Here is a 25,321-nt window from a genome sequence, read left to right on the forward strand (position 1 = left end):
CTCAGAATTGAGTGATTCCATATTTTTTTCCTCTGCATGGTCTAAAAAAGTAACCGTTACTGACTGCCATAATATTTTTTTCTTGATTTCTTATAGTGTTTCTTAAAGCCAGAAAGGTGGCATTTGAAATGACTTTAGTTTTGTGTCATGTCTGTGATCTGCTTTTTTTCTACAAAATTAAACAACTGAATGAACATCCTCCGAGGCCGGTGATTCCATAATTTTTGCCAGGGGTTGTATTATGGACTGTAGATGATGCACTTTGAATGAGCCTGTTGAAACGGCAGGCAGAGAGAGAGACCTATGTGATCTTCTTTGGACACAGACTGAAACTAGAGGTGACACTCTGTATTTACAGGAAGTGGTTGAATGAAGTCTCTGTGACTGATTTATTAAAAGACATGAGCTGGACACTCTGGTAGAGTTCAGAGTGTGAAATCTGTAACTCTTTTTTTTAATGATCGGGGGTCATTAATGCCATGTGCAGTCAAGGAAGCAGCCACAGGAACCCAAACAAAGGACGAAACAAAGTTTACACTTGTTTATTTTGACAGATTTAGTTTATTCTCCTTTTCTCTTTTTTCACTTGGTAGCTTTTGATTTTTTTAATGTTATCTTGCCAACTTTGAGTCATAAGGTCTGGAGACATATTTTTTATCAGTTTTATTGTGGCTCTATGTAAAGAAGGGATGGGTGGGTGGGTTGTAGACTGCAGAATGATACCCTACAATCTGCCATACATGTTATTTGCATGTATTATATATTGGTGATGGTAATCAAATTGTCATGATCCAGCCCTGTTGGGCCCGACTGTTATTATTTTGAAGTCTTTTTTCCACTTTTGTGCTCTGAGCTTTCAGGCCATGTATCATAGTCATGCTTAAGCTGGTCTTGTTTCTTGTCAGGTTTTCATGTTCATGTTATCATTGGTTTTGTTTGTCAATCATCCTTGCATTTGTTCACTCTTGGTTCCTTATGTAGCTGTAGTTTAGTTCTGTTCATCACATTGTGTGTATTATGCTTTGGTCACAGTTTTTGGTGGTTATTTACCTGCAAGTGTTTCCTGTCTGGTTATGTTCCTTTAGTTATTTATTGCACTCTGTTTATCATTTATTTTGTGTTGCTTTATTATACTTTAGTCACAGGGTTTGGTTATTTATCTGCAGTGCTTCTTATTTGATTATGTTCCATTTGTTATTTATTGCATTTTCTGTTTATCTGTTATCTTGTTTTATTAATTGCATTATTCTCTAGTCACTGGGTTTGTTTATTCTCTGTTTTTCAGTTGTTTATTTTGCTCTTCTCATTTGTGTATTCAGTTCTTATGTTCAGGCTTAGTTTGTTACCGGTCATAGTTGTTCTGCGTTCTGTCCATGGTTTCTGTTATTGCCTCTTGTTCTTTGACTACTCCAGCTCTTGTGTCTTTGTCTCCCACACTTTGATTCAGTCTGCTTTGCATTTTCACTCACTCCCGCTCTTGCACCTGCTCACACATCTTTGTCTGTTTCATCACCCCACTCTGTCTTCCTGCCTTCACTATCTTGTATCATGCCTATCTCTGTTCACTGGTCACACCCCCTTCCAGAACCTTCACCGACACCTGAATCTTATTTCAATAATCACACCACCAGTTATTTAAGTACTCACAGTCTCACAGTCCCTTGCTTGATTGTTGAATGTCTTTCACTTTCCAGCTGTTGTTTCCTGCCTCCTTTTGTCTTGTATTCAGCCTGCCGGTATTAGACCTTGTTTTGTCCTTGACCACGTTTTTGTCTTTGCCTTTGATTGCCACCACGCTTTGTATTTTGACCTCAGCCTGTTTTTTCGATAAAGCCTCAGCCTCACGTCTGTCGGTACCTTTGCCTCATTGCTGGACCACCTGTGAACTGAATCCCTGCCTTCTTCAACGATTAAACCTAATTCTAACTGCACCTGCTGTGAGTTTGCATTTGTGTCCACCTGGTTTGTGACCCATCCTGACACAAATCAAATCAAATCAATTTTATTTATATAGCGCCAAATCACAACAAACAGTTGCCCAAAGGCGCTTTATATTGTAAGGCAAAACCATACAATAATTACGGAAAAACTCCAATGGTCAAAACGACCCCCTGTGAGCAAGCACTTGGCGACAGTGGGAAGGAAAAACTACCTTTTAACAGGAAGAAACCTCCAGCAGAACCAGGCGCAGGGAGGGGCAGTCTTCTGCTGGGACTGGTTGGGGCTGAGGGAGAGAACCAGGAAAAAGACATGCTGTGGAGGGGAGCAGAGATCAATCACTAATGATTAAATGCAGAGTGGTGCATACAGAGCAAAAAGAGAAAGAAACACTCAGTGCATCATGGGAACCCCCCAGCAGTCTACGTCTATAGCAGCATAACTAAGGGATGGTTCAGGGTCACCTGATCCAGCCCTAACTATAAGCTTTAGCAAAAAGGAAAGTTTTAAGCCTAATCTTAAAAGTAGAGAGGGTGTCTGTCTCCCTAATCCGAATTGGGAGCTGGTTCCAGAGGAGAGGAGCCTGAAAGCTGAAGGCTCTGCCTCCCATTCTACTCTTACAAACCCTAGGAACTACAAGTAAGCCTGCAGTCTGAGAGCGAAGCGCTCTATTGGGGTGATATGGTACTATGAGGTCCCTAAGATAAGATGGGACCTGATTATTCAAAACCTTATAAGTAAGAAGAAGAATTTTAAATTCTATCCTAGAATTAACAGGAAGCCAATGAAGAGAGGCCAATATGGGTGAGATATGCTCTCTCCTTCTAGTCCCTGTCAGTACTCTAGCTGCAGCATTTTGAATTAACTGAAGGCTTTTCAGGGAACTTTAAGGACAACCTGATAATAATGAATTACAATAGTCCAGCCTAGAGGAAATAAATGCATGAATTAGTTTTTCAGCATCACTCTGAGACAAGACCTTTCTAATTTTAGAGATATTGCGCAAATGCAAAAAAGCAGTCCTGCATATTTGTTTAATATGCGCACTGAATGACATATCCTGATCAAAAATGACTCCAAGATTTCTCACAGTATTACTAGAGGTCAGGGTAATGCATCCAGAGTAAGGATCTGGTTAGACACCATGTTTCTAAGATTTGTGGGGCCAACTACAATAACAATGTCTTTATGTCTGTAAGACAATCCTGCAGTTTAGCTAATTGGTGTGTGTCCTCTGGATAAAGCTGGGTATCATCTGCGGTAACAATGAAAATTTAAGCAATGCTGTCTAATAATACTGCCTAAGGGAAGCATGTATAAAGTGAATAAAATTGGTCCTAGCACAGAACCTTGTGGAACTCCATAATTAACCTTAGTCTGTGAAGAAGATTCCCCATTTACATGAACAAATTGTAATCTATTAGATAAATATGATTCAAACCACCGCAGCGCAGTGCCTTTAATACCTATGGCATGCTCTAATCTCTGTAATAAAATTTTATGGTCAACAGTATCAAAAGCTGCACTGAGGTCTAACAGGATGAGCACAGAGATGAGTCCACTGTCTGAGGCCATAAGAAGATCATTTGTAACCTTCACTAATGCTGTTTCTGTACTATGATGAATTCTGAAACCTGACTGAAACTCTTCAAATAGACCATTCCTCTGCAGATGATCAGTTAGCTGTTTTACAACTACCCTTTCAAGAATTTTTGAGAGAAAAGGAAGGTTGGAGATTGGCCTATAATTAGCTAAGATAGCTGGGTCAAGTGATGGCTTTTTAAGTAATGGTTTAATTACTGCCACCTTAAAAGCCTGTGGTACATAGCCAACTAATAAAGATAGATTGATCATATTTAAGATTGAAGCATTAATTAATGGTAGGGCTTCCTTGAGCAGCCTGGTAGGAATGGGGTCTAATAGACACGATGGTTTGGAGGAAGTAACTAATGAAAATAACTCAGACAGAACAATTAGATAGAAAGAGTCTAACCAAATACCGGCATCACTGAAAGCAGCCAAAGAGAACGATATGTCTTTGGGATGGTTATGAGTAATTTTTTCTCTAATAGTTAAAATTTTATTAGCAAAGAAAGTCATGAAGTCATTACTAGTTAAAGTTAAAGGAATACTCGGCTCAATAGAGCTCTGACTCTTTGTCAGCCTGGCTACAGTGCTGAAAAGAAACCTGGGGTTGTTCTTATTTTCTTCAATTAGTGATGAGTAGTAAGATGTCCTAGCTTTATGAAGGGCTTTTTTTTATAGAGCAACAGACTCTTTTTCCAGGCTAAGTGAAGATCTTCTAAATTAGTGAGATGCCATTTCCTCTCCAGCTTACAAGTTATCTGCTTTAAGCTGCGAGTTTGTGAGTTATACCACGGAGTCAGGCACTTCTGATTTAAGGCTCTCTTTTTAAAACTATTGATGAGATAATCTATCTCACTCACAGAGTTTAGGTAGCTACTCTGCACTGTGTTGGTATATGGCATTGGAGAACATAAAGAAGGAATCATATCCTTAAACCTAGTTACAGCGCTTTCTGAAAGACTTCTACTGTAATGAAACGTATTCCCCACTGCTGGGTAGTCCATCAGAGTAAATGTAAATGTTATTAAGAAATGATCAGACAGAAGGGGGTTTTCAGGGAATACTGTTAAGTCTTCAATTTCCATACCATAAGTCAGAACAAGATCTAAGGTATGATTAAAGTGGTGGGTGGACTCATTTACATTTTGAGCAAAGCCAATTGAGTCTAATAATAGATTAAATGCAGTGTTGAGGCTGTCATTCTCAGCATCTGTGTGGATGTTAAAATCGCCCACTATAATGATCTTATCTGAGCTAAGCACTAAGTCAGACAAAAGGTCTGAAAATTCACAGAGAAACTCACAGTAACGACCAGGTGGACGATAGATAACAACAAATAAAACTGGTTTTTGGGACTTCCAATTTGGATGGACAAGACTAAGAGTCAAGCTTTCAAATGAATTAAAGCTCTGTCTGGGTTTTTGTTTAATTAATAAGCTGGAGTGGAAGATTGCTGCTAATCCTCCGCCTCGGCCCGTGCTACGAGCCTTCTGTCAGTTAGTGTGACTCGGGGGTGTTGACTCATTTAAACTAACATATTCATCCTGCTGTAACCAGGTTTCTGTAAGGCAGAATAAATCAATATGTTGATCAATTATTATATCATTTACTAACAGGGACTTAGAAGAGAGAAATCTAATGTTTAATAGACCACATTTAACTGTTTTAGTCTGTGGTGCAGTTGAAGGTGCTATATTATTTTTTCTTTTTGAATTTTTATGCTTAAATAGATTTTTGCTGGTTATTGGTGGTCTGGGAGCAGGCACCGTCTCTACGGGGATGGGGTAATGAGGGGATGGCAGGGGGAGAGAAGCTGCAGAGAGGTGTGTAAGACTACAACTCTGCTTCCTGGTCCCAACCCTGGATAGTCACGGTTTGGAGGATTTAAGAAAATTGGCCAGATTTCTAGACATGAGAGCTGCTCCATCCAAAGTGGGATGGATGCCGTCTCTCCTAACAAGACCAGGTTTTCCCCAGAAGCTTTGCCAATTATCTATGAAGCCCACCTCATTTTTTGGACACCACTCAGACAGCCAGCAATTCAGGGAGAACATGCGGCTAAACATGTCACTCCCGGTCCGATTGGGGAGGGGCCCAGAGAAAACTACAGAGTCTGACATTGTTTTTGCAAAGTTACACACCGATTCAATATTAATTTTAGTGTCCTCCGATTGGCGTAACCGGGTGTTATTACTGCCGACATGAATTACAATCTTACCAAATTTACGCTTAGCCTTAGCCAGCAGTTTCAAATTTCCTTCAATGTCGCCTGCTCTGGCCCCCGGAAGACAATTGACTATGGTTGCTGGTGTCGCTAACTTCACATTTCTCAAAACAGAGTCGCCAATAACCAGAGTTTGTTCCTCGGCGGGTGTGTCGCCAAGTGGGGAAAAACGGTTAGAGATGTGAACGGGTTGGCAGTGTACACAGGGCTTCTGTTTAGGACTACGCTTCCTCCTCACAGTCACCCAGTCGGCCTGCTTTCCCGGCTGCTCGGGATCTGCTGGAGGGGAACTAACGGCGGCTAAGCTACCTTTATCCGAAACCGACTACATGGGCCTGGCTAGCTTTAGGATTTTCCAAGGTGCGGAGCCGAGTCTCCAATTCGCCCAGTCTGGCCTCCAAAGCTACGAATAAGCTACACTTATTACAAGTACCATTACTGCTAAAGGAGGCCGAGGAATAACTAAACATTTCACACCCAGAGCAGAAAAGTGCGGGAGAGACAGGAGAAGCCGCCATGCTAAACCGGCTAAGAGCTAGTCGCTGTGCTAAGCTAGCGGATTCCTAAAAACACACAAAGTGAATAATGTGTAAATAATTTAGAGGTGATTCAGCAGAGGGAGTGCTTTAGTTAAGGCACGTGAAGATTACACTGTGAAACAAATCGTTATCTAGTTATCTAGATCAATCTAACTGCGCAGAATAAACAGCTAACAGATACAGCAAAACACCGCTGTGCTCCGGAACAGGAAGTGATACAATACCGCAGTGAGAGCCAACCACCAGTAGAGCAAGGAAGCAGATGGTAAATTGCAATAAAGGTGGTAGTAAATCAATTGTGATGAAATATCTGAATTAACAAAGTTGTTAAATTGAAATAAACAGCAAAAGTTTGTTCATTTCATCTCAAACTTGACTGCAGACTCAAAGTTTTACAAGAATTTTTTTCATCATTTCTCATCTCTTTCATTTTAGTGATGTGGGGATGGACCCGTTGTCTACCTGGGTGGTTGCCATTGAAGGCTCAATGCAGTACTATGGTGCTGTGGTTGCAGCAAAGTGTGGAACCAATGCATGTGCCCAGACTTGAAAAACAAGATGATGAATCAGTGGTTGCTTTTCTATACATTCTCTACTGGTTGCTCCTGCCAGCTAACAAGTTCTGAGAACCTTCATTTTTGTGAGAGGATCATACGTGTCACATGAGAAGGTGAGGGAGCATGAAGACCCCCATCATCAAAGAAGCAAAAACATGAAGGGAAACAGTCAGGGGGGGAGGAGTAACAGGAAGATAGAAGTTGGGAATGAGAGGAGCAGTAGTAACCAGAAAAAAGTACTGATATGCATATGTATGTCTGGTATTTATATTGTGTATTTAATATTTCAAACTATTTTTCTTTTTTACTTTCACTTTTGATACTTTGTGTGCTTCTTCCCCTGTGTGCTGCTACACAATGGGTGTCTTCTCAAGGGATCAATAAAGTTCTATCGAATCTAATCTCTAAAACTGTGACCACCAAAAGCATAATGTCATCTACAACCTCACCGCTTGATGACACTATATTCAACACACTGTAGCTTTAATGTGAACTCAAATGTAATCTATTCATTCATCATCTAATTTGACATATTCAGTGAGTAAATTTATGGTACCGTAACAAAGAGTCACGTCACAGTTCAGCAGCGTTTTTACGATGTTGGTGTAAATGTTGCACACGTAATTAAGCAAATGTTTAACAGACGGACCTCCGCGGTTCATCTGTGAAGTGAAATCAGGCCTGTTGGCTGACATTAATATACATAAGTCAAGCAGGCAGACTCCACACACACACACACACACACACACACACACACACACACACACACACACACACACACACCACGCACGCACGCACGCACACACGCACACACGCACACACACACACACACACACACACACACACACACACACACACACACACACACACACACACACACACACACACACACGTCCTCTTATCCAGTGGTCTAATTGAGAAGTGCTGGCACAGAAATCTACCCACAGCCAGACATGAGGAGGTTCGAGGCCTTCAAGTCAACTGTGTCCACTTAGCCTGATGAGTTTAAATTACTTTAACATCCTACCCTGCCACAACTTGGCCAACAGATGTCAGTTTAGCATCATGATGCGGCCAATTGGCTACTTAGCCCATCTTTGACCCAGAAGTAATGATGATGTACAGTTTAACATTTCAGTCAATCTTTAGGCATCCAAGGGGAGGACAGAAAGGAGACATACTTCACGGGTTGAGACATGATATCTTCATCAACATCTGGAAATGAATGCTGACATTTTCGTTATTAGCCTTCTGATGAGCGATGATGAGAGGGCAACAATGGCAGTTCAGAAATATGTAGATTCTAAGATCCACGGGCACTTTTTTTGCAAAGTCTTCAAATAATAATATTGTGTCAAGTTCTAAATAAAACCAGACTGATATGGATGGGGTTTTTTGGGGGATACTGATACCAATATTAGTGGGCAAAAAACTTCCAATACCAATATATCTGTCAATATATACACACAAAGTGGTAGTGATTCGTAACATTTCATTCTCAAACCCTTATGAGGAAGTAATGTAACGGAGGTTTGATGTCTCACAGTTTTAACATGAACTTTTTATAAATAACGGAAATCTCTTGGTAGTGAGGAAGGTTGTCTCTTGATTGATTCCCAGATGGGATAGAAAATCTACGTCCATGGTCTTTCTAGAGACGCCTCTGTATGTGTTTGTTTAATGTGGGAATGACACAAACACATGGTCCTTGACAGATCTTTTGCCTAGTCCAATGGTTCGAAAATCCCAGACAACTGGCGTCTCAGGTCCTGCTGCAGCTTTACAAGCCGCTACCTCCTCTGCCTGATCTGCTGTTGAAGACTTCTTGTTTCACCTGAGCCCTGTTCACCATCTCATGTCCACAGTTCCTGTTGGGTCTTCATGGCTACTGTAGAGGCCACGAGGCACCTACTGTATTTCACCCCAACAGGTAATCCTCTATTTGATCTGTTACCTAGGTGTCACAACAAGGATGAAGGGTTGGATTTTGACACCAACTACAAATATAACCAACCAGCTTACATGACACTGTCTACACTTAGATTGACAGTCGCTGTGCCACATGGGCCACTCAGCATTTGCTGAGTAGACTTGTCTCCTTTGTCCCTGCTTAGCCTGTGGCATAGCGACCACTTGTCTCTTGTCACTATAAAACACCCAGTTTGGTTGACAATTAATATTAACAAGTCCCTCTGCCTCCGTGTCTTGTAACTAATGTGAGCAAGGGATGATGGAGGTCCCAGCCATGCTTGACAGCATTATAAATAATGCAGTTGGCATGCCTTCTGTTGGACTAACTACATAATAACACTATTTACAACTGCCAAGGTATTGTTTATTCATTAAATAAAAGTTTTACATATGCTAAAATAACATCAATACTTATATTTTCTTGAAAGGCTCATACCGGCAAACTGATATGTCGGTTGGGCTCAACTAATAGTGTATAGTCCTGCAAACAAACCTATGATTTTGTACAGAAAAAGAAAAGCTACACCAAGTTGAGTGGGAAACCTGAGCCTTACTTTGAAGTGAAACTCTAATAAGGAACAGAAACTCTACGGTTGGCACATTACCATTAATATGTAATCAAAATCCTCAGGATATGAGGTTAAACGAACGCCTTATTCCAGTTCACAGATTGCTAGGTTGGATTATGTGCTGAGACCCAAAATGGTTCACAGGCCCTCTACTAGTGGGTCTCCACATGACAAGAACTCTCATATGATTTAATGATCCCCGAGCTCAGAGAAAAAGTCGTTTTAGTCCCTTGGCTGAAAATGTTTAAGAACATAGAGCCTGGTGCACATAACGTTCAACCCCCCAGATTACAGTCTGTATTATGTTGAATAAGAAGAGTGGTGGGGTTTGAGTTTAACCTGTAACCACACAATGACTTCAAAAGGCTCACAGCACACTAATAGGTCAAAGCCTGATGTAATCTTAATCGAAAACAGTCAAGACTAAACGAATGAAGAGAAACAGATGGATGGAGCTAGATTAAGTGTGACTGACCACAAACAGAGTGAGAGAGGGAGGAAGCACAACATTTTGAGGGCTAGGTAGGAGACGAGAGGGAGACAAAAACATGATGAGGTAAGGCTGCTAAGGAGGAAAAGTGATAAAGGAGGAGGTGACCAAAAAGAGTAGAAAAAAGAGAAACGACAAAATAATTTTAACAAAAGCAAAGTTTGTGTTATAAGCAGCTTTGAGGCAAGTCAAAGTGTTTTATGAGACATAAATAACTACCAAAAACACCTCATATGTAGTGGTGATGTGTATATGAAAGCAGACAAAAACTCCAAAAAGGCAATGAAACACATGTAGGAAATCATTCAAAAGCCTTGGAAAGCATGAACGTTATCTGGTTTTAAACATTTAGACAGCAGCTACTCTTCAGTTATGATGGAGCATGTCCAGGTAACCGTCAAAGTGTCTCACATCAACTCTGTGTAAATAAACTCTACTGGAACAGAGTTCTCAAGAGTTCTAACAAGATACAAGACCAAATCATGAACCACTGTGAAAACTGACAGGGGAATTTTGACAAGATTGATTCTGTACTGTGTTAGCTCAAAGGGACAAGGAGTTGGGCTACCAATCTTTAGATCTGGGTTTGATTCTCCACTTAACCTGTTTGTATCCTTGGACAAGACACTTCATCTGCATTGCCCAGGTCCACCCCGCTGTAAATGGATACTGGGTTTGGGTGAGGAAGTAATGTGCGACACACTGGCATCCCATCCAGGGGAGATCTTAGACTCAGATTTATGCTACGGAATACAGAGATAAGCACCAGTCCCAGTGGACCTCAGAGAGACCTTGATCTGTATGTTTGGTTGGAGAAGTTTGCAAATTTTGAACAATATGCAGTGCTGTTATTATTCGCTTTGATGGTCCAGCCTCAAAATGGCCTCACAGTAATCCACAATGTATATTTTTTTTAAATTTGTAAAGTAGTAAGTCCTATATAGGCCCTTTGGTTATCTTAAGATTTTGTGTTGTCAAGCAGATGGATGGGATGCCAGTTCAAAGCAGGTTACTTCCCCAAGCAAGGTCATTACCCATTTACCCAGGAGTAAATGGGTAATGACCTTGAAACAATGCAGAAGCTAGGCTTAGAAAACAGGTGAAGATCTGTAAGCAGCAATATGGTTTCATGCTGAGAAAGAGCACCACAGATGCAATGTTTGCTCTGCTGGTGCTGTTGGAGAAGTCCAGAGAATTCCAACAGGAGTTACATTGTGTGTTTGTGGATTTAGAGAAAGTTTAAGACAGGGTACCAAGAGAAGAGTTGTGGTATTGCATGAGGAAGCCTGGACTGGCAGAGAAGTATGGGAGGGTAGTGCAGGACATGTACAAAGATAATGTGACAACGGTGAGAGGCGCAGTAGGAATGACAGTTTCATTCAAGATAGAGAAGGGATTACACCAAGGATCAGCTCTGATTCCTTTCTTGTTTGCAATGGTGATAGACAGGTTGACAGATGAGATCAGACTGGAGTCTCCATGAACTATGATGGTTGTAAATGACATTGTGATCTGTAGTGAGAATAAAGAGCAGGTTGAGTCTAGCCTGGAGATGTGGAGATACACTCTGGAGAAAAGGAGAATGAAAGTCAGTCAGAGCTAGACTCAGTGTGAATGAGATGGAGTTCGGTGGGAATAGTGCGGTTACAAAAAGTAGAGGTGGTGAAAGTAGATGAGTTTAAATACTTGGGATCAACTGTCTAAAGTAATAGAGAGTGTGGTAGAGAAATGAAGAAGAATAGAATAGAATGTCTTTATTTGTCATTGTGCATACTAGCACAATGAAATTAAAAAGTGCAATCTCACCTCAGGATGCATGTAAACACATAATAAATGAATACTAAAATTAAAATGATACTAATACTAAAAACACTCATGAGCTCATTCTCAGCCAGTACGGCAGGAGCATAAAAAAGACGGTGTTTAGTGCACAAATGGCTCTTGCAAAAAACAGTTTTTCAGTCTGTTTTTTTTTGTTTGTTTTCGTTTTCAATGTCCTGTACTGTCTGCCTGATGGCAGCAGTTGAAACAGATGATGTCCACAGGGTGGGAGGGGTCTCTGACTATGTTTTTTGCCTTCCTGAGACAGCAACAGGTGTACAGTTCCTCTAGTGAAGGCAGGGGACAACTGGCGATCTTCTGGGTTGTGGTGATGACCCCCTGGAGAGCTGTCCTGTCTGCGGCCATGCAGCTGGAAGAACACACACACAGACAGTAAGTCAAAATGCTCTCCATGAAGCAGCAATAGGCCATCAGCAGTCTCTGTGGAAGGTGGTTGTTCCTGAGAACCCTCAGGAAATAGAGTCTCTGCTGCACCTTCTTGATGGTGGCCATGATGTTAGTGCTCCAAGTCAGGTCATCCTTCAGGTGCACACACAGAAACTGGAAGTCAGCCAGTGACTAAATGCACATTTTCCTCCTCCTATAGTCCACCATCATCTCCTTTGTCTTTGAGGTGTTCAGGATCAGGTTGTTCTCCCTGCACCACACAGACTGCAAGCACCTCCTCTCTATAGGCGGTCTAATCCCCTCCAGAAATGAGTACCACCATGGTGGTGTCATCAACAAACTTGATGATATCGTTGCTGGGGTGAGAGGGGGTGCAGTTGTGGGTGTAGAGGTTGTAGGGCAAAGGACTCAGCACACATCCTTGAGGCTGATGGCTGAGGAGATGTGGGGGCCCACTCTCACCCTCTGGGAGCAGTCCATCAGGAAGTCCAGGATCCACAGGCAGATAGAGTGGGACACCCCCAGGTCCAACAACTTGGTCACCATTCTGCTAGGAAGGATGGTGTTAAATGCTGAGCTAAAGTCCACGAAGAGCAGCCTGGCATAGCTCCCCTGCTGCTCCATGTGGACAGTGCAGGCAGGGTGGAGTGGGTGGAGAAAGGTAGCAGGAGTGATTAGTGACCGAAGCATATCTGTAGGGGGAAGGGGAAAGTTTACAAGACAGTAGTGAGACCAGCTATGTTGTATGGTTTAGAGACGGTGGCACTAACAAAAAGACAGGAGGCAGAGCTGGAGGTGGCAGAGCTGAAGATGTTGTTATTTGCTTTGGGAGTTATGAGGATGGACAGGATTAAGCATGAACATATCAGAGGGACAGCTCAGGTGGGATGGTTTGGAGACGAAGTCAGAGAGGCGAGATTGAAATGGTTTGGACATGTGCAGAGGAGGGACCCAGGGTATATAGGGAGAAGAATGTTGAGGCTGGAGCCACCAGGCAGGAGGAGGCGAAAGAGGAGGGTTATGGATGTGCTGAGGGAGGACATGCAGGTGGTTGGTGTGACAGAGGAAGATACAAAGGACAGGGTGAGATGGAAATGACTGATCTGCTGTGGCGACCCCTAAAGGGAGCAGCTGAAAGGAGAAGAAGATAGCAATAGCTTCATAATAGTCTTCATGGCCATGTTGTTGTGCTGCCATCTTGGCCAGGTCACTCTTGGAAAAGAGATTTTTAATCTTAATGAGGCTTTTATCTGGTTAAATAAAGGCGATACTCTATTTAAAATAGCAATATCCTCTTCATTTTCTTGAAACCAGGCTCTATGTGAACAAATATCTTGTTTTAGGACCTCAAATTAGATCTCCTTCTGGACATCATTCAACCAATTTTCATGCATCCAATGATCAGTATCACTGATACATGATCACGCTGATTTTGGTAATCAGACCATTGAGAGGCAGATACAGTAGAAATGCACAGCTCTGTCACATCGGGATATTAAAGATGAAACAAACAGCAATAGGTGTGCACTCTATAGAGCAAACTTAGATCCGAAGAACTCACTGAGTGGTGATGCATCTTGTGTATAAGTTGGTATTTCAGGGTAGGCTTTGGGAGATGTCCTTCACTGGTGAATGGTCTCGCATCACAACTGACTGACTCACTGACTGCCTGATTGACTGCCTGACTCACTCACTGACTCCTTCACCTTGACCTCCTTGACATTCACCTTGTTCCATTAACCCACAATTGCAAATACTAATATATGGCTCAAATGGTTGACTATTTGCATCTCTTTTTGTTTTTGCATATTCTGCCTAATATGTGTTTTGCCTTTTGTTTTCTATTATTAGAATTGCCACAGCAGATGGTCACCCCATCGAGTCTGGTCTACTTTAGGTCTCTTTCTATGCTGAGGGAGTTTGTTCTAAGCCGTGGGATGGGCTTGTTCTAGACCAGTCATTCTCAAAGAGCAGTCTGTGAGGATAGAGTTAAACATTCCATTTTAAATGAATTAATTGGGTGTTTCTCAGACTGTTTAAAACTAAAGTCTAACAGATAGTAATATAGATAGATAGATAGATAGCTTTTACTGTCATTGTCATTACAACAACAAGATTTCCACACTCACATTCCACGTACAAACAGCAATTAATCCACAATTATTACTTGTTTACCGTAATAATGACATACATCAGAATTAGGACAACACGTATCCATTTGACATTGTTTATGTGCACTAAACTTGAAACAGTCCGTTTTCCAATTGAGGCGATGTGAGTGTGTTTGTAGCCGCTGCAACTGTCAAGTCACACCGCCTGCCAGCTTGGGAAGAACGGGGGCATGCCATGAGGGGGGGCAGGAAGACAGGTAAGAGGAGAAAACTGGAGCATGCTTCAGTCCATGTGCAAGTCTGTCAGTTTATTGTCCTTGTGGGTTGAGATAAGAATGGAGCTGAATAATCTCACCAGAGCCTGAATAAATTCCTCTGGAGGTAAACAGTGGCCAATTGACTTTGAGGCTAGATAGCCTGTAGTGTTGCAGCCGAGCAGTGAAGAACACTTTTAACAGTTCCACTCGAACAGCCAAATCCCAATTATGATTTAAGAATATTCCCAATTATGAATTAAGAATATTCACCGGCCTCCAAAACCTTCAGCTTCAACTGCAAGGCACGTATCAGCTCCAAGGTGTCATCCTTGGAGTTCAAAACTCAACACAGTCTGAGAATGCACTGCCTTGCCAACCTCATTAATCATGATGGACAAGCGAGGGCCCGTGGTTCTTGATGCTGCCGTCTTGCCAATTTTCCAGTAGATCAGGGCAGCACATAAGCCAAAAAGTACCAGCCCTGCTGCCATGAGACCAAAAATGAATAAATCCTCGACATCCTCAACAGAGAAAGTGCCAAGCATGCCACACACCAGGAACTCCAGGAGTCGAGGACATAGCCCACAGGATACGTTCCATCTGGGCAGGCAGGATCCCCCGGTCCTGACCTTCTTGTAGAAAAAATGGTGTCAATAGTGTTCAGAGACCAGCTGATCAATTCCATGATTAATTCAATAGTAGTCCAATAGATCCAGAATCCAATATAGTTTTGAGGAATTCACAGTCTGGTGAAGTAGGAACTTGAAGGTTAAAAGCAGAGAGATAAGGGAGAGTGGAGGAGATGCAACCACCCTCGTCTGAGTCCCAAGCTGTATATATGTTTACCACTCCAACCACATATTGGTTGGAGTGGTAAACAGACCTAGTGTTGTTTGATATTTGAGGAGTTAGATGGTCCACACAGCTTTTTTTGATTGGTTAAGTGGTTCTTGTGAAAAAAAAAAAAGTTTGAGAAACAATATAGTAGACCTTGTTCATTTATAGTACTTTGAGGTGATTTATGATTTAGCGCTGTGTAAATACATTTACGTAATTGGACTTTAAAACACAACTGTTGATTGGAATAAGGTGCTTGCACAAACAACCTGGGGGCTGTTTTTTGGGGGGGAGGAGAGGGCAGTCTCAGATTGGAAGAACTGATGTAATGTTTGTTTGTAACAGTCAGTGATCAATGAAAATTCAGTAAGGTATGTCTTCTATAATACATTCCACTTCTAAGGTAGAACTCTACTAGTGTATACTAAGGTACAGTAGTGTTCAGAATAATAGTAGTGCTATGTGACTAAAAAGATTAATCCAGGTTTTGAGTATATATTTCATTGTTACATGGGAAACAAGGTACCAGTAGATTCAGTAGATTCTCACAAATCCAACAAGACCAAGCATTCATGATATGCACACTCTTAAGGCTATGAAATTGGGCTATTAGTAAAAAAAAAAAGTAGAAAAGGGGGTGTTCACAATAATAGTAGCATCTGCTGTTGACGCTACAAACTCAAAACTATTATGCTCAAACTGCTTTTTTAGCAATGCTGTGAATCACTACGAGGTCTATTAGAAAAGTATCCGACCTTATTATTTTTTTCAAAAATCATATGGATTTGAATCACGTGTGATTGCGTCAGACAAGCTTGAACCCTCGTGCGCATGCGTGAGTTTTTCCACGCCTGTCGGTTGCGTCATTCGCCTGTGAGCAGGCTTTGAGTGAGGAGTGGTCCAGCCTCTCGTCGATTTTTTCATTGCCAGGAAATGGCGGAATGATTTGGGCTTTTTTTCCATCAGAATTTTTTCAGAAACTATTAGAGACTGGCAGCTGGAAACCATTAGAAAAATTTATCTGGCTTTCGGTGAGAATGTTATGGGCTTGGTAGAGAATACGGAGTGTTACTGTCGCTTTAAGGACGGCCCCCAGCGGCTGTGGGGCGCGCCGCGCTCTGAAGCCGCCATCGACAGGCTGAGCGACCATTTCATTTCTAAACGGATGGCTGTCTAGATCCGTGACCATCGTGTGCCATTTCTCTGGTTATCACAAGAGCTGGACATCAACCATTTTCCGGCAGATTTCACATTTAACAAGAGATTTTGTCATGGAAAGCCGAGCGGAGGCTTCGCGCGTCACAATGGATTCGCTACTGGAGCGAGAGAAAACCACCTCCGTTTTGGTCTCACAGGACGGCTTTGAGATGGCGTTCAGACAGCTGTCAGTAGTTTTTCCATCGAGTGATTATCCGAGAAATTGTGGATGTGCCTGGACATGCCAGAACATGTCCCATGAGGCTTCATCACGGCGTTGCTGCACCATGCGGCACCGCCGCGACGCACGAAGCCTCTGCTCCTCTTTCCATGACAAAAACTCCTGTAACAGTGGAATGTGCCGTTCATTTCCAAACTGGACGCTGTGTTTTATCCGGGATGTCGTCTGACTAGCACAGGAATTGTGAAAAGACGTGGACATCAGCACTTTTTCGGCACATTGAGACAGACGTGCGGAGGAATTCCACGAGTCGCGGCGGTGCTGCATGGCGTATGTCTCACAAACTGTCTGCGGCCCTTGGACCCAAAAAGAACAATTTTACTCTCATCAGTCCACAAAATATTCCTCCATTTCTCTTTAGGCCAGTTGATGTGTTCTTTGGCAAATTGTAACCTCTTCTGCATGTCTTTTATTTAACAGAGGGACTTTGTGGGAGATTCTTGCAAATAAATTAGCTTCACACAGGCGTCTTCTAACTGTCACAGCACTTACAGGTAACTCCAGACTGTCTTTGATCATCCTGGAGCTGATCAATGGGTGAGCCTTTGCCATTCTGGTTATTCTTCTATTCATTTTGATTATTCTTCTCTACAAGAGTTAACACAGAAGTCAGACCACCAGAGCAAGAATTTTAGCTGAGGAAGCTTCTGCGATTTGAAGCGAAACGTCCTCGCGTTAAGCAACCCAGTCCAGTCAAAGATTCAAGCTTCTCTACTATGTAAACCACCTGGACAACTGAGAGCCTACACAGAAACATCCATTTTGAAGGTTGTTTTCCATTTTCTTCCACGTGTCTCTGGTTTTTTGGTCTATTTTAAAGCATTGGAGATCATTGTAGATGAACAGCCTATAATTTTTTTAGGTTGAAAAGCTTTTTTATCCCATGGGAACTCAATGTTAGAGAAGAAGAAGCATAGCTGCTTATCCCTGGATTCTGTACCATGAAGTGTGTGAGAGTCTACTACCCCGCCCCTGGATGGGATGCAAGTCCATCACAGGTTACTTCTCCAGCCATGGTCAGTACCCATTCACAGCTTGGTGAACTGAGACAATACAGATGAAGAGTTTTATCCAAGGACACAGTCAAATAGTATGAACAGGAATCGAATCCAAGTAGGAATTCAAAGGTCAAGGTCAAATTTCCCACCCCATGCTAATTCTTATGGAAATGAGTTGATGTACTTTATTGACAGCAAAGTGGCCGTGGCTTCACTGTGCTCTCTGAACACTTTTGATAAGTAGATTAAGGAATTTGATCAATGGGCACCTTCACAGTGAGACAAGAGCCGTTTTTGTTTTTTTCACATTCTTCACCAACATTGCTGTTTGTTGGGGGAATTGAACCTGTGATCATCAGCATTGAAGTTGAGTCCACCTTAACCAAGGCCAAGGTTGAGTCCTGGGTCTCTGAGACCAAGCCATAGTACCAGGTCAATATCAAGGCCAAGAATTATACACTGTTAAACCGAACGCTCCATTTTAATACAATAATTAAGTTAATGGAACTCAAACTTTGAAAAAGTTATAGTCTCTCATTTCCATTAATTAAACTAACTCAAAAATGAATTGTTGTCATAACAACTCAGTTCCTTTAAGTGTGTTTAAAGTTTTGGGGCATTTAAGTGTTGGTGATGTATTTCCAGTGCATTCCTTTCACTCATTTTAATTGAGTTTATGTAACGGAGGCCAGCAGGTGTCACTGTGCAGATGTAGTTAGTAAACCTCACTCCCAACAGCTCAAAAGGATTCTTTGGTCACAAGGCCAGAGCCCTGGATTTTAGCCTTCTGGTTAGCGAGTCCGACTTCCATGCCGGAGATTGTGAGTTTGCGTATTGAAGGGAGCGAATGGGCGGAGTCATAACAACACAGCGTGCAGCTGCTACATTTTTACCATTATGAAAAACTGCATGTTCTGTTCATGGGCTACCATTTAGCATTTTTCATTCTGTTGTAGTCCTTTTAGATTTTGTTGTTGTTGTTGTTTTTTTTTAGAAAGCAGATTATTGTCAACAAGTAAAGGCATAGAATGCATAAAAAAATTTAATCCAAAATATAATGCAATTTTTTAGGCAGAAATTTGTCACTTTTTTAAATTGAAAAACATAAACTAGATTTACATAAGTTTAATTAACTATAAATAGTTAAGTTACTAAAACTTTAATAATAAAATTTTTGAAAGTTATTTTATTTAAGTTGGCAAACTTAAATGGTTTAAGGTAATCGGTTTCCTCAAATGGCTTTATATAATCTTTAGTGCACTTTCCTGGCTCAAAGTGTTGGGATCACAGACATTAATACATTACCCAGGTGAAGGAATGTAATAATGCTTTGGTAGTGACAAGGCAGTTTCTGAAGATTTTTACACGTTAGTAGACGTAGCATAACGTAGCATAACATGCAGGTGTCTGTGTGCGCAGTACTGCGGTGACTATAAAACAGTGCATTCAAGCATCACCTGCACCGACGTTTGTATGTGTAAAGTTACCGTGACGGGTGCTTTTTTGATGGGAAGTAAACGGTGCCTTGGCATTGTTGATGCCAAACGATGTCGAGGATAAGACCAAGGATAAGTCATTAAATGGCGAGGCCGAAGCCAAGGCATCAAAAAAAAAGACTCACCTTCAGGACTGTATCCCCTCCAAGGATACAGTCCGTCCATCAGTGTGGAAGCAGAAAACTTAAATAACAAATTGGTGTGAGGGGGAATATGACGGCGTATCCAACCCTCACGGTAGGAAAGGTACCCATCCACTGACCACAGCCTGCAGGCCAGATGAAGTGTGACCGTCTGGTGGTCAGAGTGGACCTGAAGATTTTCCGCTGTTGCAAAACACTTCCTGCCTGCTGTTTTCATGTAACATAAGCGCTCACAGTTTGCTCCCCTGCCATCGTTTAAGTTGTACAATATGTTATTTCTGTGTTCCTCCTATGCCCACAGATTAGACTTTTGGCTGTCCGACCTCCAGCTTTGGAAGGTCTCTGCATAAGCAAATAATGAGTCCACAGTCCAACATGTGTTAGTCTTCAAACTGAGTGCTGCTCTCCACAGGGGAAGTCTGGGCAAGAATGATGATGATCAGAGCTACAATCATATCTGACAAGGTGATATGTTGTTTCTGTTCTGACTTTTAGGAGCTCTGCGCGATGACTTGATGAATGGGATTTTTGCCCAGAGAATCAGCGTAAGCAACAGGGAATTAAAGGAAGGAAGTACGGGTTTCTTCTTTGGGAAATTTCTGGTTGCCTCATTTGTTATTACACTGATACATCCTATCAATAAAAAGCAAAGTATTTAGAAATTCAGACACTTGACTTTTACAGATCATCCAAAGCAAACACTTCATGAATTTATAAAAGTCCTAAATCTTTGAAGCCTTTTGGAGCGCTATTAACTTTAGCCTGGTTTCACTCATTCCTGTCCCATTCACAAACTCTGCTGGGTCAGATTTCTGCTCCTTGTCTGCCAGAGACCTGTCTGTGGCTGCTGTGGTATTCCACGTTGAATGAGTCATGTCTGGTGGTTATTATGGGCAGGCAATTGCTCCCCTACTCCCCCCCACCACCACCACCCATCGCCATCACTCACCCCGTCTAGCGGCAGGAGGCAAAATTACAACTTTTTTGAAGCACATCCAGCCAAACAGACACAGATCAAGTTTTTACCGTACTGAGGAAAAAGGGGATGTTTTTAATTTATTTATTTTTGATTTCCTTATTTATCTGCTTTATGTACCAACTTACTTTCTTGTGTCATAGACTATCACCTGCTTCATGCTATGGAATCCAGATATAGACACCAGCATCAACCTGTCTCAGGACCTATATACACTGAAAAAAGAACCAACTTAAAAAAAAGTGTTACAATTGGTAAGACCTGAATGAATTAAGCTGTATGAACTTAAAGTTTGTACTTACAAATGTAAGTTCATACAACTTAATTCATTCAGGTTTTACCAATTGTAACACTTTTTTTTAAGTTGGTTTTTCAATTTCAATTTATTTTCATTTATAGAGCGCCAAATCACAACAGAGTTGCCTCAAAGCACTTCACACAGGTAAGGTCTAACCTTACCAACCCCCAGAGCAACAGTGGTAAGGAAAAACTCCCTCTGAGGAAGAAACCTCAAGCAGACCAGACTCAAATGGGTGACCCTCTGCTTGGGCCATGCTACAAACATAAATTACAGAACAATTCACGGACAAATATACAAGAAATGCTATTGGCACACAGGACAGGAGGATCGCCAACACGAATACAACTCCCATCGCTGGATGGAGCTGCACCTGTATGTCTTTGGATGTGGGAGGAAACCAGAGCACCTGGAGGGAACCTCTCCACAGGAGAAGACCCTTTAGAATACTGGCACTCCAGGGTAGCTGTTTATCCAACGGTTTACAAACTGGCCAAAATCTGTCTTCATATGCCAGAAACTTCGGTGCCATGTGAAAGAGTCTTCTCCAAAACTTTTGATGGCTGCAGCCAAGATACCAATGCTGGTCTCGCTTGGAGGCATAGATGAGTGGCACGGTTCTGTAGATACACTCAGCTTTACTGTGGCTTGGCCCTTCTCACTGACCCCAGTGAGAGCAGCAAGTCCATCAAGATCATTGATGATTCCATCCAGTATAGCTTGGCCTTCGTCCAGGACAAACAACAGTTGAACGCCACGCTGTTTTAACATTTGAACTATATTCAGTGCCCCATTGAAGCCACTCACTCCTTCATCATGACCAAGGCCAATGTAAAATCCTCTCTGTGGTGCGTATCCTTGTATCAGTAAGTACTCTACAGCCTGGAGAATTCCCATTATGCTTTTCTTGTCATCAATGGTCCCTCTACCATAGATGAAGCCATCAACCTCTTTGGCAGAAAATGGTAGTGCGTCCCAGCCGTCAGACTCTGAGGCAGGTACCACATCAATGTGGGCCAGCAACATGTAGGGTGCCAGGTCAGGCTGTGATCCTTGCACCCAAAATAGGTGGCTATAGTTTGACACCACTTCATGATGAACCAACTTTGAAGAAAAAATAGTAGGGAAAGCTTTTCGGATAAGTTTGTTAAATTCCAGTAGCGCTGTGGTGTTGATTTCTGTCTCTGTGAATGACACGGTGGGGATCCAAATAGCTTCTTTAAAATTGTCCAAAACTTCTTCTCTCTGATGGTGGTTTATGACAAGCGAAACATTGCTCGTCTTTTCCCAGTGTGCAAGTTGAAGTCCGACATTAACGTTGAGTGAAAATATTCTGAAAGAGACTATGGTAAATAACACCACGGCCGCAATTAATAAAGTACGGGCAAAAATTTTAAAAAACTTAATTATTTTAAACTTTGATCCAGAGTCTGTCATTGTCATTCTCTTTTTTCAGTGCAGGATGCCAAACATTGAGAAGGGTTTTATGGTGGTTAAGTGCCAATCCCACCAACAAACCACCAAAAAAGGCTAGAGAACCATCTACAGTCCACCAGGCAATGCTTATACCTTTGTAGGAGAACAAAAGTCCAAGTCTTTAGGGTTCTGGTGCTTCCTCTCTTACTGTATGGTTGTAAAACTTGGAGGATGACCAGTGACCTGAGCCAACGACTGTATACCTTTGGTACTAGGTCTCTTTGGAGGATCCAGTCAGTTACGATGAGGAGTATCCCTTGCACAATGAGGGAATGATATTATGCCTGTGCAGAGCATTTCTCTGGACATGATCCAGCACATAGGTGTCTCAGTGTTGAGGACCCCAACAGCTGGAGAAAACCAAGGGGATGCTCATTTATCACATAACTTCAGCAAATTGATGGAAATATTAGAGAGGTGTGGAGACCCTGCTTACCTGCTTGGATGGTTGGCATAGATGGTGGATGTAGACAGTAAATAATACTAATCTAAAAAATTGGAGATAAAATAAATGGCATACCATACCTTGACTATGAGGGGTAGAAAACAGATATATGTTAAGACTGGCCTTCGAGGATTGATCATTCTGATGTACACTGACAAATTGTTCCATAAAGTGGGAGCACAATAATCAAAGGCGCTACATTCAGCCCATTTCTTCTGAACCTTAAGAACACAGAGTAAGTCTTTATCCTGAGTACATCACGTAACTGATGTTGACAGCTGAGGTCAGACTGTTCAATGCCAATATCAAATCAATCCCAATTTATGGAGATGAGACATGGAGGAAGCTTATGAAAACAATCACTGGCCCATCAGCAAACACAATTTATGGCAGAAAAGAAAGCAGCCTACTGCAGAAGAGGAACTTACAGCAGATGACAGAAGGATGGGTTATGCCTGGAACCCGTGAAAAACCTAAATCCAGGATAAATTGTCTGGAGGTTTCTTTCTGGTGACCTGTTCTCCGGGGGTGGTAGGCTTGACGATGATAATTAAATTTTTGTTAAAACTGTTTCATATTTCTGAAACTGTGTGTTATTAATAGCAGCTCGAAACACTGTTGCATCCATTAGTTTGGTTCATGTTCTGTGTGGCTTTAACATAGTTTAATTTTTTTTTAAGTGATCCTGTATTCATCCATTTTTTACTGCTTGTCCAATTCCAGGTTGTGATGGCAGTAGAATAAGCAGATCACCCCACTCTTCCGTATCCTCAACTAAATCCTCTAACTCTTCCTGGGGGATTCCAAGGCCTTCACAAGCCAACTGGGAAATGTAATCCCTCCAACATGCCGTGGGTCCTCTCCGGGCCTCCTCTCAGTTGGAAGTGGCAGGAAGACCCCCCCTGGGGAGACTATCAGGAGGCATCCTCACCACCAGCTGCCCGAACAACCTCATCTGGATCCTTTTGGTACAAAGAAGCAGCAGCTCTAATCAGAGTCCCTCCCACAGATTTGAGCATCTTAACCTATCCCTGAGCATAAGCCTAGGTATCAACTGTAGGCATCTCATTTCTGCCACTTGTATTTGTGGCCTCGTTCTTTTGGTCATTTCCCACAGTCCATGCCCATAGGTGAGGATAGGAGCATCGACTGGTAACTTTAGAACCTCACCTTCTGGCTCAGGACATTCTTCAACAAGATGATGCAGTGTAGCATTTGCAGATTTTTTTTCTAATGTAGTGAAATCCTTAATAGAAAGACAAATGTACATCAAGAAGGGGCTATTTGTCTGTAGGTCTTTGTGTCTCAAAGTGGGTTCTTGGAAAGCCCAAAACCTTGCAGGATTAATATTAAGAGGTAATCAACTGTTCATTGTTTCAAAAACAAGCTGACTCCAAAATGTCATTGACATCCATTCTGTCCTTTAGATATGTTTTGTCCAGATGCAGACAACCAGACAGAGGTGATCACCCTCTGACCAATTCTGCTTTTTGCCAAAGTTACCTCATTTTCAATTATGTGCAATCATTGGCATGTGACTCAGATCTTTGGTTGTTCCAGAGTACTGGGTTTCCGTATGTGGCCTTGGTGTACTTCTGTCCTACATATTTTTCTTCGCTCCATATTTTTTTTTTATCATACCTGTCACTATTTTCTGAACACACCTGAACAAACAGAATCCCCCCAGCTGAACCCCTTTTTGGGCAAAACAAAAAGAAGTGGAAATCAAGAAGTACAGGGGTACATGATGTGTGTTTGGAGACCACTGTTCCAGAGAATGCCTGAACCATGTTCCTACCATTCATTTGTTCTTACAATCACCCGTTGTCATCAGTAGATGTCAGTATCATCCTCTTAGCTCTTTACCAGATTGAACAAAGCAATCCAGTTAGGAGTTTCCCATTATTTTGTTAGCTTGTAGACAATTATCTTTGTTTTATTACTTCTCTAATTAGTACACCTGTATAGTTGCACGACTATTGCTGAACAGTGGAAAGTTACAGAATTGTCCCAGAATTAGCAAAACCAGTTCAATAACCATTTTACTGAGAATAATTTCATTGAGCCACTGCAGTCTGCTTTTAGAATGCTCCATCCCACGGAAACAGCACTTACTAAAGTGGTGAATGACCTTCTGCTTGCAATAGACTCTGACTCCATGACGGTGCTGTTATTGTTAAATCTTAGTGCTGCGTCTGACACAGTGGATGATTGTATACTACTGAATAGGTTTGAGAACCACTTTGGGATTGCTGGTAATGTACTTGTGTGGTTGACGTCCTACTTAACTCATTGCTTTCACCGTGTCCTGTATAATAACACAACTTCAACTCTTGTTCCTATGAAATGTGTGGCCCTAGATTATACAATAACCTGACGGATGAACTCAAACGATGTCCAAATATCAATCAGTTTAAAAATCAATATAAAAAAATGATGTTTTCAAGATATGTATCAATCAATCAATCAATCAATCAATTTTTTTATATAGCGCAAAATCACAACAAACAGTTGCCCCAAGGCGCTTTATATTGTAAGGCAAGGCCATACAATAATTATGTAAAACCCCAACGGTCAAAACGACCCCCTGTGAGCAAGCACTTGGCTACAGTGGGAAGGAAAAACTCCCTTTTAACAGGAAGAAACCTCCAGCAGAACCAGGCTCAGGGAGGGGCAGTCTTCTGCTGGGACTGGTTGGGGCTGAGGGAGAGAACCAGGAAAAAGACATGCTGTGGAGGGGAG

General features: G+C 41.9%; 1 protein-coding gene and 1 long non-coding RNA gene across 2 annotated transcripts; one reads left to right on the forward strand and one right to left on the reverse strand.

The window, feature by feature from the left end:
- The first annotated feature begins 413 nt into the window (after positions 1-413).
- Positions 414-12,262, forward strand: LOC117513376. Its single transcript, XR_004561596.1, has 4 exons — positions 414-423; positions 6,329-6,336; positions 9,644-9,647; positions 12,162-12,262. It is a non-coding gene; the product is annotated as an uncharacterized LOC117513376 (long non-coding RNA).
- Positions 12,263-21,099: 8,837 nt separating this feature from the next.
- Positions 21,100-22,095, reverse strand: LOC117513514 (N-fatty-acyl-amino acid synthase/hydrolase PM20D1.2-like). Its single transcript, XM_034173684.1, has one exon. The coding sequence runs from the start codon at positions 22,093-22,095 to the stop codon at positions 21,100-21,102; it is 996 nt and encodes a 331-aa protein (XP_034029575.1).
- Between the last annotated feature and the right edge of the window lie 3,226 nt (positions 22,096-25,321).

Source organism: Thalassophryne amazonica, chromosome 7 (assembly GCF_902500255.1).
Source record: "Thalassophryne amazonica chromosome 7, fThaAma1.1, whole genome shotgun sequence".
Lineage (NCBI taxonomy): Eukaryota > Metazoa > Chordata > Actinopteri > Batrachoidiformes > Batrachoididae > Thalassophryne > Thalassophryne amazonica.